This window comes from Aricia agestis, chromosome 9 (assembly GCF_905147365.1).
Source record: "Aricia agestis chromosome 9, ilAriAges1.1, whole genome shotgun sequence".
In the NCBI taxonomy this organism is placed as follows: domain Eukaryota; kingdom Metazoa; phylum Arthropoda; class Insecta; order Lepidoptera; family Lycaenidae; genus Aricia; species Aricia agestis.
Genome location: NC_056414.1, coordinates 4,482,693 through 4,495,697, shown reverse-complemented (window position 1 = coordinate 4,495,697; position 13,005 = coordinate 4,482,693). Strand labels below are relative to the sequence as shown.

The 13,005-nt window shown below is 34.8% G+C and overlaps 1 protein-coding gene across 8 annotated transcripts in view; it reads left to right on the top strand.

Moving 5' to 3' along the window:
• The window catches only part of LOC121730600 (guanine nucleotide exchange factor DBS-like), a 116,433-nt gene that overhangs the window by 17,266 nt on the left and 86,162 nt on the right, over positions 1-13,005 (top strand). The window contains exon 1 of one of the 8 annotated variants that reach the window (XM_042119715.1): positions 4,124-4,207. The exons of 6 other annotated variants lie outside the window; for them this stretch is intronic. In XM_042119715.1, coding sequence (XP_041975649.1) covers positions 4,174-4,207 — 34 coding nt within the window. In that variant the 5' untranslated portion in view covers positions 4,124-4,173. Of the gene's footprint in view, positions 1-4,123; positions 4,208-8,589; positions 8,745-13,005 lie in introns of those variants that run through there. One more of the 8 variants, XM_042119713.1, reaches the window with a different exon arrangement.

Genomic DNA, 13,005 nt, shown 5'->3' with positions numbered 1-13,005 from the left:
AAACTGAGAAAGAAAAAAAAAGACGTGCATTTTTACGTTACGTTGACTTACACGTCACGTCAACGTACCGTGCCACGTTACCGTACCGTTCCACGTTTACGACGTCGTCACCTGGAGATGTGGACAGGCCCTGATAATATTGTCATCTATTGTGTCTTTTGCAAATAAATTATTTAATAATTATTCAAGGTCTGCTGTCTTTGACTGTCAAGTGACTTTCCGTGCGCTGGGCATAGACAAGTAGATGTTGTATACAGCTCGACAAGGCTTTAAATGAACGCGGGTGACATTGACGGGAGCGCTGTTGGTAAAGGAGGACTGTCAAACGCATGTCAAAAATGACGTTTTTGTATGATAGAAGCGTTTAGTTCCTTTTTTCGTCACGTTCATATAAAGCCTTGTCGAACTGTAGTTATATTTTTCTGTGTACCTATTTTTATTATTAGGGGGATAATATTCCAAAACAATAATATGTGAAGCTTTAATTAATTTGATTTCAAAACAAGCTCAGTCCGATGTTTTATTGTATGATGCATATAATTTTTTTATTTCAATGATACTTTAAATTTTTATTATTAGATTAAATAATTATTTAAAATCTCACTATAATTTTAAAAACAAACCCTCGTTATAAGTTTTAAATAAAAGTAAGTAATTGTAACATGTAAACTAATAGACAGTACATGATTGTGCCTAGAGTATGCTTATACCGGATATTTTTATAGTGCAATAAGCATTGAAAGTACTTTTTGTAAATTAATTCAAAGAATTTTTATTTCAATTTCAAATAAATTCTAGTTTTTTTTAATAAGTAAGGTCAATGTGTCGAAGTCCGGCATACTTTTCTAAATTAAAATTAAAGTTTAACATAATTTTTTGACTTGAGATTCGCTTTTTAAAGTAACTTGTGTCATCGGAAATTATAGGCTATATATTAATTAGACCTATAATGATCTAAAAATAATCTTAGTTGCCGTATTTTTTTACTTACGTGGTAAAATCAACAACTTTGCTTCATCATCATTTATGGGATGAGACATTTTTCAACATACTCCCCTACTTAATTTTGATTTGATTATTGTTATTGATATGTCTACTTAGTACCTATTTTTTTTATTCCTTCATATTAATATTTAGTTACTTAAAATAACTTTTTAGTTTACGTGGCAGATTGGGGCCATGCACGCGAAAGTTACGCGTTTTTACCATTATTTTCACCGCTCAATTAAAATTATAAGGGTTGTTGATACGGGATGTAGGATTTTTTAGGAAAATTTCCTGCTCTGTAAGGATCTTTTTTCAAATTTTGATTATCTCAAATAATTTTTGGTTTTTGGAATATTACAAAACCAAACCCTTCTTTTTTTACTTAGTAGTTTAAATATATCTTTTGCAATTTTTATCAGCCCCTCTTGTATGCTCTTTCCGTGCAGTAAAATTTGGGCAATGCTATGATTTAGTAGTTCATAGTTTAAATGCAAATTAACAATAAAGACATGTATATTTGAAAAGGTTGACAATATCTGATTCGAGGCCAGACCCGGCATATGACGGCCTTTCCTTATGAAAACTAGACGGACTTCCCAATTTTTGCAATTTTAGGTTAGACACATGTTGCAGGTGATAATAACGAAATTAAAGCGATATTAACGAATCTAACACCAGTAATAAGTAAAAGGATCACTAAATTATTTATGTAATCCAAGAAACTCCAAAAACTCCTTCGTATTACCACTTTTTTTTATTTTTTTGGCAGAGACTTACACTCCTATTGCGAGTACAAAACGGAAAAAAAATTGAGATCGTTTTTTTCGTAACAGGCAGTTAGTAGCGATATGTCTGTTTCTTAGATCAAACTAACTTTGCAATATTGTTTTACCCACTGAGCCACATGAAACTAGTCGTTCAAATATGGAAGTTATTGCCGCTAGACGGACTTACCTCCCAGACGGACTTCGACACATTGACCTTAATTGTAAAATATTCTAAAAGCAGAGTTAAAAAATATTCATGGTATATCAATGTAGTCAAATTGTTATTGACTATTCTGATAAAATTGTACACATGCAATTTTCAGGTTTCTCATTCAAAGGAAGTATTGTTGGTATTGCCAACTGCCAAATGATCATTTGCCTGATTACAAGTTTTTTATGTCTGTTGTGAGATTCGAAGCTGGTTAAACTTTTTAATTGAATACAAATAAGTGGCTAGATAAACAAGGTGCATTCTATGAATATCGACGAACTTATTTTTAGGGTTCCGTACCCAAAGGGTAAAAACAGGACCCTATTACTTAAGACTTCGATGTTTGTCTGTCTACAGGCTGTAACTCAAGAACCGCTATAACTAGATTTTTTTAAATTTTCACAGATTATGTATGTCTGTTGCAGCTACAACAACAAATATTAAAAACAAAATAAATTAAATAGTTAATGGAATCAGGCGTTACTTTGCGGAAATCCATAGTTTAAATTTAGTTTGTTATTAACCTACATGGTGGTGAGGGGCCTTGCACGGATTTGCCAACATTATTGCTTGTGTGGTGGTGGTGTTTGCAAGTTCTTGCATGCGAGTGTACGCATAGGCAGTGTGGGAGGAGGGAGGTGCTGTACGCATGCCTATGCATACACTCACTCATTTACTTAAAGGTGGAAGTTGTTTTCGCGGAATATTGCTAAAAATAATAACAAACTAAATTTAAAATAAATTAAATATTTAAGAGGGCCTCCCATACAACAAACATGATATTTTTGCTATTTTTTGCTCGATATTAATAATGGCAACACATAGGCACTTGAAATATTAAAAAAAATACTCAATTGTATTTGCGCTTTCATAATTAATAGTAAAATTATTAAAATAAATTGAATAATTAATAATTAATACAGAAACCATGATTTTCAGCCTATTTTTGCTCTATTGTGATACGGAACCTTTTGTGCGCGAGTCCAACTCGTACTTGGTCGATTTTTTACTCCACATAAAAACTGTTTATGTCTTGTTAGATACAAATAATTCTCATAACATTTTTATTACGAAATAATTGAATTTAAACGTAACAATACGTGAGAAATAATGTGTGATGCTAGAAACAAAATTATTTTATGATTTCTGAATGTCACAATCATGTCTTACTCATAACTTTTTTCCACTACCTACTGAGAGTTTTTTTTGCATTTCTTTTGTTTGGATGACACTTTATGGTGTAATTGGTAAATAGTTTGTAACTAGCCTCGAATCAGTATTTTAAATTATGATTTGTTTTTTTAGTATGATATTTGGCATCTATGTTCCAAAAACTAATGTAGAAATCATATTGTGATAGAAAGTAAACTTTTTTACGTCAAATTTTGTTTTAATATTATGTTCTTTACGCCTCTAGTCCATCAACGCTGCGAACTGCGAAAACTGCGAAACCAATGCGAAACAGCAATAGAGCGAGATGCAATATAGCGCACTGTCGTGTGGCGGATGAGACAGTAAATTAAAATAATAAAAAGCGAACCGCCGCTGTTTCGCAGTTCGCAGCGTTGGTGGACTAGAGGCGTAATCCTGACCTCAAAGTAATCGGCTGATCAGGGCCGGTTTTAGCACTACCAGCCCTGGGCGAGATTTCTTCGGCGCCCAGGGTGCTAAAAGTGCTGAAAAACTTGGCGCTCCTTTTAATCCGGCGTCGCCCGCTACTGCGGCTGAATTATTCAATCTTGTGAAAAAGTATTCCTGCACACTTGGAATGAGTTTGTTGTTTGGTTGAAATGAATTGAACTAAAAAAACTACTAAACACTAAAAAAACTCGACTTCAGCGGCCGTACTCAGTGACTACTGACTTTTAATGATTATCATAGACGAAGGAAACTGTGATTAGTAACATTATTTAATGAGACTTTGACAGAAATATGAAGTATGTCAAAATATTCATTAAAAATAAGGTATCGTTAAATGTCTCTGAATGCGGCCTTTAGAGGGTCTAGCATTCTAACACCTGTTTCTGCTTCCAATAACCCTATAATAAGAATAACGAAGTATATTCTCTAACCCACGCCATCCTCTATCGCTCTAGTGCGAGTGGCTTGCCAGTTGAATGCACCAATAAAAGCAATTGTCGCGTGTAAACAAAAGCCATTATTTCGGCTGGCATCTGCCAGTGCGGTCGTCAAGTGCTGTCCTTTGACATGAAGCTACTGGCTTGCCTCAGGCGACGCAACCGTGAGTCCATATTGATTTGACATGGTTAGGCACAATTTACGGCTGTTAGATTGCATGGTTAAATTAGTTTTATGGTCTCCTAGACTATAATTTACAGGCATGTGACAAGTGTAAATCATAGGTTTTATAGGGATTTAAATTGGAGAATTTGTACAGCATAATAACGGAACGAAATGATTATTTTTTTGCGTCGACGATATAAGTTGTCGACTTTTTTATGACTCAGTGTGAATGTGACTATGATATGAGATAGTTAAAATGAATATTTAACTGCGTTCACCCAGTTCCATGCGTTTAACCGAACAATCGGTTGGTTTTTAGTTATTACTTATTAGTTTCTATAGGAAATGTATCACTTCGATGTTTGTTTAATTTGGCATTGATTAAAGATGCAGTTATAAACTGCCTCTTTACATCAGAGACATCTCCCCAGTGTCCCCCCCCCCCCCTTCTACCAGCTAAACGGTTGCTTCTGTGAAAATGTGAAAAATCACGGGAGTAGGAAATATGCTGAATTTAAAAGGAAAACTTTCACGGCTAAGAAGACTTCATAAGTTATTGAGTACCTACTTCGATCAAATTGAGTAATAGTCGATCAACTAAAAAAAAGTGTTCGGCGAAGTGTAAAGAAACTTTTCGTTCAAATTCCTTTGAAAAGTTACTGAGATGATGTTGTTAGTAATGTAAAACACATAATAAAATATGTACATTCATTGACCATACAAAAATTTTCAAAACTAGCGGTACTACGGAACCCTATACCTATTGTGCGTGGCCCGACACGCACTTGACCGGTTTTTTTAATGGTAATTAACGGAACATTCAAAAATAGAAAGATCGGTGTAAGAATTACTCTGGTAGCTTAAACATAAATAAATTAATTAAAAACTTTCCAAGGTTTTATTACAATTTAAAAATCTCATAAAATAGACCTAATTCATAATCCTTAGGTATGTATGGATATTCCGTGTTCTAAACCACAAATCGCCGGTGGTTTTCGCTCAATAACACGAAAGCTTCAATTCGCACCACACAGTGGCCCTAATAAAATGATTAAGCTGCAAGTGTTATTTATTGGAGACGCGAAATTACGTGGGAGAATCGGCGGCAATGAGCGTTTGTTTTACTATACATTATACGACGTGTAAAGTCGTGTAAGAAAACTACTAAGACCTAAGTGATAATACTTTACGGTGGTTAATGGGTATGTGTCCTTTGTATAGAGTGCACTGTGAAAGTAGTAGCGGCGAAAGAGCATCTTTTTTTACTTCTGTATTCATGACGCTGAAGGCTGAAGCGCTTGCCCATACAAATCTAAAAAAAAAACCGGCCAAGTGCGAGTCGGACTCGCGCACCGAGGGTTCCGACAGCTTAAAGGTATTATAGACCTGAGTATTTGGTATGAATTTCAATTTAATACCTCTACGCGTTTATGAGGAAATGGGTAGTAAGTTTAAAATTATTAAAAAAAAAAATATTATGTGATGTAACTAAAAATTTATGGTTTTCGTAATTTTTCCTTTATCTATGCTATAAGACGTTGCTTCGTACCAAATTTCAAGATTCTGAGTTCACGGGAAGCACCCTGTAGGTTTTGATTCCCTTGCAAGTGTCGAAAATTTGCGGCATAAACGGCTGTATCTTTTGATTGCGTTGGCTTAGAAGTTTGATTTTTTCACAGCTTCAAGGGACAGTAGACCTGAGTAATTGATATAAATTTCAGCTTCATACCTCCACGCGTTTCTGAGAAAAAGGGTCTTGACAGACGGACGGACGGACAGACGGACAACAAAGTGATCCTATAAGGGTTCCGTTTTTTCCTTTTGAGGTACGGAACCCTAAAAATTACTGTTTCGGTGCCCCAATTTCACAATGAACTCTATATCAGATACACATACACACCCTAAATCCCCCTTGGGCTATACAGAACACTCTGTATAGCCCAAGAGCCAGCGACTTTCGTCATCTTATAATAGCTGAAAGTTTTTCTGTGTAGGCACTAGGCAGGTATGTCCCTTATAGGGGTAAGAACGACTAGCAACTTTGGAGTTTCGGTCGCAGTTACTTTAGGAGGTATCCAGTTCTGAAGGTCTACCTAACCTTCGATAATGTATAAAGTTCAATTTCAATCGTACACTGCGTACACAATAGGTACATCACACAATTTAAGGGGAAACATACGAAACAAATCCTTCAAACATCCTCAAACATACATGGTTTTATAGGTTTGGGCTTTGGCAACGTATAGTCCTTATTTTGCCTCCTAGATAGGTTATAGGATAATGATCCATATGCCCGTTGTACTAAGGTCCTGTTAGAGGGAAAATAAGCCTGAATGGACTCCTGATTGCTATGCGAGCCACAAGCTACTATTGTTTGCAGAACGTGTATTGTCCCTGGCGCGGACTTTTACTGAACGCGACGTTTTTTTTGAACAGGAATTTTAATTTTTCCTGGAAGTCAGCTGAATAAGTGATATTTGACGGGGGCTTTACAATTCACCTAAGTATATCTCTTAAATAATATCGAGTAATAAATTTGTCGAAATCGGTCATGGAATTTTGATAAAATTCATTGGAATAATTAATGTACAAAAACCCTGTTTTTTCATTCAAAAAGCATTGAAAATGGTGCTTAATTTGTTGACAAACCCCAATTGTTATTGGGGTAATTGTAATTACTCTGCCAGATTTTCACTTACCAGATCAGTTGGCACTTGGCAGTACCCTTTACCAGAGTAGACAGACCTTTACCATTTCTGACACATGTAACGTGCGTCGAAAACTGTATGTAGAGTCTGAAAGAGGCGTCTAAAAATAATTCAACTACAGATTTAGACCATGCCCCATGGTCTTTGAAAAAACCTTCTAACTTCTAAGTCGGAATGTTTTCTAAAGTTTATCTCCTACTCTCACTAAATATTTACCGTAGTGTCAGTTTTTCCACGCCTCAGTTAATTTATTTGTAAAACAAAACAGTAAACACGTCCTAAATGTCGGTTAAATAGGTGAGAAGGTCCGTCTGCATTGCCGGCATATAAATAGCTGGCCAGCTCGGCCGTTTAGAAAGAAAACATTACAAAATACAGAGTGAATTCCATTCTAGAGAGGTTTGTGTTTAAACACACTATGCCGAATTTCCGCGGCGGAAGTTAGGCTTCATTCCGCCTTACCGACGACACACCATGCCGAAATTCCGTCGCGTTATATATTGTATGCGTTTGACATTGCTGACGTAACCATGCGGAATTTCCGCCGCGGAAATTCGGCATAGTGTGTTTAGACAATTATTGATGGTGTGGAAAATATTGCGCGTGGCCCGACACGCACTTGGCCGATTTTTTCCCATAAAATTTGAGCAAACCTTGTAACTTACCTACTTCAACATCTGCCTATATTCATCTAGCCATTTTTTTGATTTCAAATTATTTTTTCGCTAAAGCCTCCATTTCCGCAAAAAAAAACTATTAGTTCCCCTCTTCATCCACTTACGTCTTCAACGATTTTGTCTTAGGATATTGATACCAAATAAATAACTTGAGTTGCTTATGGGCTATGGCTCAACAACATAAACCACAGGCAAAACCACACGGGCCTTGGCTTGACATATTACATGTACGACTTCTGGTAGGCATGATTGATAAGAGAGATTATTTTGTAAATAATCCATACTAATATTATAAATGCGAAATTATGTCTGTCTGTTATCTCTTCAAGTCTTCACGCCCAAATATTTTTGCTGTTTGGTAGTTTGAGTCCCGGGAAAGGACGTAATATTATAACTAAGCAATAAACGAATTTTGGGGCAACGGAGTTGCGGGCATTATTTAGTACAGAGATAAAACATTTTTCTCCCTGCTACGATCTATCTACATAGTCTACATAAAGCATTATACTCTCTTACATTCAAATTTCAATGTGACAGAGTTTTTATTGAAGCAAAGTGAATAGTGAATAGTGTTATATTAACGCTGAAAATAAGATTTATTATCAGCGTTAATGTAAGTAACTTAAAACATCCCAATTTACATTACATATTTAAGTAGATACCAGAGAGTTTCAGGAACTCTACTATTTTTATTTTCCTGCGGGAACTCTTTATTATCTATTTAACGTTTGAACTTTTATTACAATAGCAGCAAATCGTGTTTTCACTTGCTTTAAATGTAATAATAGAGTTTAAATGTAACAATAGAGTCTAGAGAAGGTTGCCCTAGACCTTGTCAAGATTACCAAGTAATCGTGCTAACTACTACCGTATACTTGTGCGCTACATATTCGCGCTCCACGTGACGATATCTTTCGTCACAGTGTTACATCACGAACAGCTGTATTCAAATAGACCGGTGAGGCGGGAGGCGTCCTTCCGGACGCTCAGTTCGTGCCGAGTTGTCAACGAAGTATATCCGATGCGCGCCAATAAACCTGTGAATTCCAAATTTGAATGTTTTGTTTTTTTCTGTGAGTGAAAATTGCCAGTGCTATGAAAATACGTTTTGAAGTGCCGAACACGCTGGAAATTATTCTCGGTAGAGACAGTGAGTTTGTTTATTATTTTACAATGTTTGTAGTCTAGATTTAAAAGGGCTTCTAATCAATTGAATTCAAATGTAACAAAACCGATATGGGTTAGCTACCTGGCTCTACCTAGAGCTCTTATCTAGTTTAATAATGTTACATTAACTTTGGTTTATAATAATATTATGTAGAGTCTTCTGATTTTGTTCACGACTTTGCTGTGTATATTGACTATCTTGTCCTTTTTTTTTCAAGATTACCTACAATTTTTTCATTGTTTGTTTTTTGCAAACGTACTTACTGAAGTTGTATGTAATTTGAGCTGGTTATGCTAATGTGACTACAGCGTTGTAAATTGTAATCCTTTGAGCAAGAAACTCGTTTCTATGTTTTTTTAGAACTCTAACGGTACTAAGGTATTAATCTTGTATGTATTCAAATACTTTCTAGTCAAATTAGGTTCTGTGACACTAACTTATGATCTTAAAAGTTTGAAGTAGAAATATTTTTATAGTTTAACAAATAATTTTAAACGGATAGGTATTTAAACTAACCCCATAGTAGTGATAGAAAACCGTGAATAGGCATTACAATTAGGCAACTTCTAATCTTTGTTAGATATCACTTGTGTACCTAGTCCCTAGATATGATGAGATACTTAATATTATATGACTACTCTATCCCATTTTTGGGCAAAAGCCCTTTTTATCCAGAGATCGGATTTTGTTGTATTACATGCTAGTCGATCAATACATCGAAATCGATTTCTTGTCTTGGCTCTACTTTAAAGTAAAATGTGTAGAAGTTAAAGACTCAAATTTTAATCAGTCTAAGCACCTATTACTACAACTACCTACACCTTATAACGTAAAAAAACTTAATTCATATTATGATTTTGCATAAAATTCGTGATTCAATATTATTTATCTACTTACTACTTATGACCTTATATAAGTATTCCTTCTATATCAATTTACAAAAACAATGTTTTTACAGATGTAACAAAATGACAAACGTGCAGGAATCCTCAACTTTTTTGGCTTCTCCTAAGACCCCTGTGACATTTGATCACCCTCTTGGACAGTAATAGGCTTGTTACACCTGCCTATGTAGAACTTCTAAATAGACACTTGGACCTTTTCTTAAAAAAAGGAGTTATTAATAATTTTTAACGTAATTAAGTAGCCTTTGAAACTGCTAATAAATAGTTTTAACCTCTTTTAAACAGAATACAATTCAGGTATCTAAGTGTTACATTTAAGCATACAGTCACAACTCACATCTTGTACAAATTCCATGATTAAACTTACATAGATTAAGTAATGGTATCTATCTGAAGTAGGGTAGATAGTTAGGCGCCGCGAAAAAACTAACTACTCATCTAATCTGTGGTAGAGTAAAAAGTCAATAAAGACCACTTAAACGTACAACATGGATTTGCAAGTAGATTGTTTTTAAATATCAACTTAAAATAGATTTGAATGTTACAACATGCTGTTATGACAAAACTGGTGTATTCGTCACCAATCTCTGGAGTCCTGCATGTACTCTACAATTTTAGTGGTTTTGGAAAAGTCGAATGCACCTACCTAAGTCCTAACGATCGCGATGAACCAAACAAAAATGGTCTAGAACATAAAGAAAATTCGTTCACATTGACAAAGCATTATTTTTTTTTAGTTTTACCTAAGTAATTTGCAGACATAAAATCTGTTACATAAAGTAATTATTGCTTATGTAATTTTCCGTACATTCCATTATAATATTTGTTTATTTGCATAGACTTAATATATACTGTCGTTTATTTGAATATGAATCGTGTTCTTAAACTGTAACAATGTTTAAATAGAGATATTTACATAAGTACAATATTAGCTCTATAGATATGAGCATTTAACGCAACTTAGTCGAAAAATGATATATTTACTTGTTTATTTTGATATAACGAATACATGATGTACACTGACTGTGAAAGTGGTAGCGCTGAAAGAGTTTTTTGTTTGATTATTGTATGGGCAATTTCAAGACGTCGGGGCATTTCTCATAACTTAAAAGCTACGAATAATAAAAACTACTTAAAAGTCAAAACCTCTACATAATGTGGCACATAAATAGTACACAGCCTATAGTATTATCAATTTGTTGTGTAACACCCTGTATTATGTATAATTTGTATTTCTTTTGTGCATCGCCAAGTCGGGCCTCGTCTCGTTTCGAAGAAGTAAACTAAGATATTAAGAAAGTAACTGTAATAGTTACAATTTTGGCATCGCGTCCGAAGACTCCACGGAAGATTAGTTGCCAAGTAAAATGCACTTAACGAAAGTGAAAAGTGTTTAGTCGATGTATTCTTAACGTGAAAAGTGAAATCTTATTAGATTTCAATCTGCATGAAATCCACTCATGCAAATTACATCAACTAAGCATCGAAAAGTGCCATTAATAAATAGAATTTTTCAGGAGTCAATTGCAATCACACGATTCTTGGCCAAATAGACGGTTCTTAACTCTTAAGGAAAGTACAAGAAAAATATATCAATATGTCTAGATATAATATGGGCAATGCAGTATCGTTCCAAATTATTATAATTCATGTAGTAAGTATATATACATTTGTATATATAGTACATGAAAATATTTAGGCTAATTTTGATCCCATATACATACAGTCATATATACGAGATTTACCATAGGGTAGAGGGCCACTTTGCTTCATAATTTCGTTATCAATAAAGCTTTTAGCAGAGTGGCTTTTTAAGGCATATTAACACGATTAAATTAAGAGGAGCTCCAAACCAAATATATCTTAAATATTCAGAGATAAGGTTTTAGAAAGTAGCGGAAAGTGAAGCAATAATTTCCAAGTAAATTAAATCTTAATTTACTGTTGATCTGTGAGAGACAACGGTGACGGACGGTCAGGAAGAATTTAATGGTTTTAATGGTCTTTTAACGGTTATAAAATATTTTTTTAAACTAAATTTCTATTATTTTCTTACATAATAATTTAATTTCTATTATTAAAAGTATCCGTATAGTATGTAATAGTAATTATTATAGTATGTATTTATTAATGTTGATAAAATTATAGATGTACTTTGCATCTACCACATCTCGTCTCTATCGTCTTCACCCAAAGGTTGGCTGGAAGAAAATGCCTAAAGGCATTAAGCCCGCCTCCTGTACCTTGATGTGTGCAAAAAGTATAATAAATAAAAAAAAAGAAATAAAAGTATTTCTTTAACTTCTTTTGCTGAAACTAAAAATCCTTGTAGATTCTCCTGTTCTACCTTCTTCTCTTCTTCTACCTTATTTGATCTTCAAAGTTTGAATCACTATTTTACCTATAAAATATATTGCGCGTCCATGCTTAAAGATACTATCAAAAATCTCGCAAGGAGTATCAAAGGTTCAGCATGGGTTCAGCTGACCGTCGGCGGCCGGCGCTGTATGAATTGATAATTAGGTAATAAAAGCGTGAATCGCTACCGGCTACGCGTTACTCAAAACGCTACCAAGAATTTCATACACCGTCAGCGCCAAAGGTGCGAGTGCGGTCGGCGTAAGACTAAAATCACCCTTCTTCAGTAGTGTAGAGCAGTGTTTTTCAATCTTTTTGATTTCGCGACCCCTTTACAGATTAGAATATACTGGCGACCCCCTCGTGTCATAGAGAGCCAAATAAATAGTTTTATATTAAAAGGTATTAAAGGTAATGATTTTTTCCTAGTTTAGTATATTCATCTATTATAATTTATACCTCAACTTTTTCTTTCTGGTAGCGATCCCCCGAGTAAGGCTTCGCGACCCCCCTAGGGGTCTCGACCCACAGATTAAAAAACACTGGTGTAGAGAATTATTTTTTTTAAAGAAGGCAGGTTGCTGTAGCCCTGACGTCACTGCGACCCATGAGGATCTATTGTGACTCCTCCTCCTCCTTACAATTAATATGTAGAGAATACTCTACATATTAATTTTAAGTTCAATATTCTGTACGTGAGTAATTTAGGAGTAAACCATGTCCATATTTAGCCAGTAATAATGTAAACACTCGCGTGGTGTATGTAGCGCGGTATTATTAGTGTCTTTGTGGGGGATGACACAGAATAGTTCGCGACCCACTGCGCTTTGTCGTTCGGTTATTAGGGACATATTTTCATTTCGATGGCATACATACTTTCATATATGTATGTACATAATATTATATTGTATATAAACGCTTCCGTGGTCCAGTAACTTAGAGCTGCCAAAATCTAAACCACAATGACTTGGTTTTTGTAT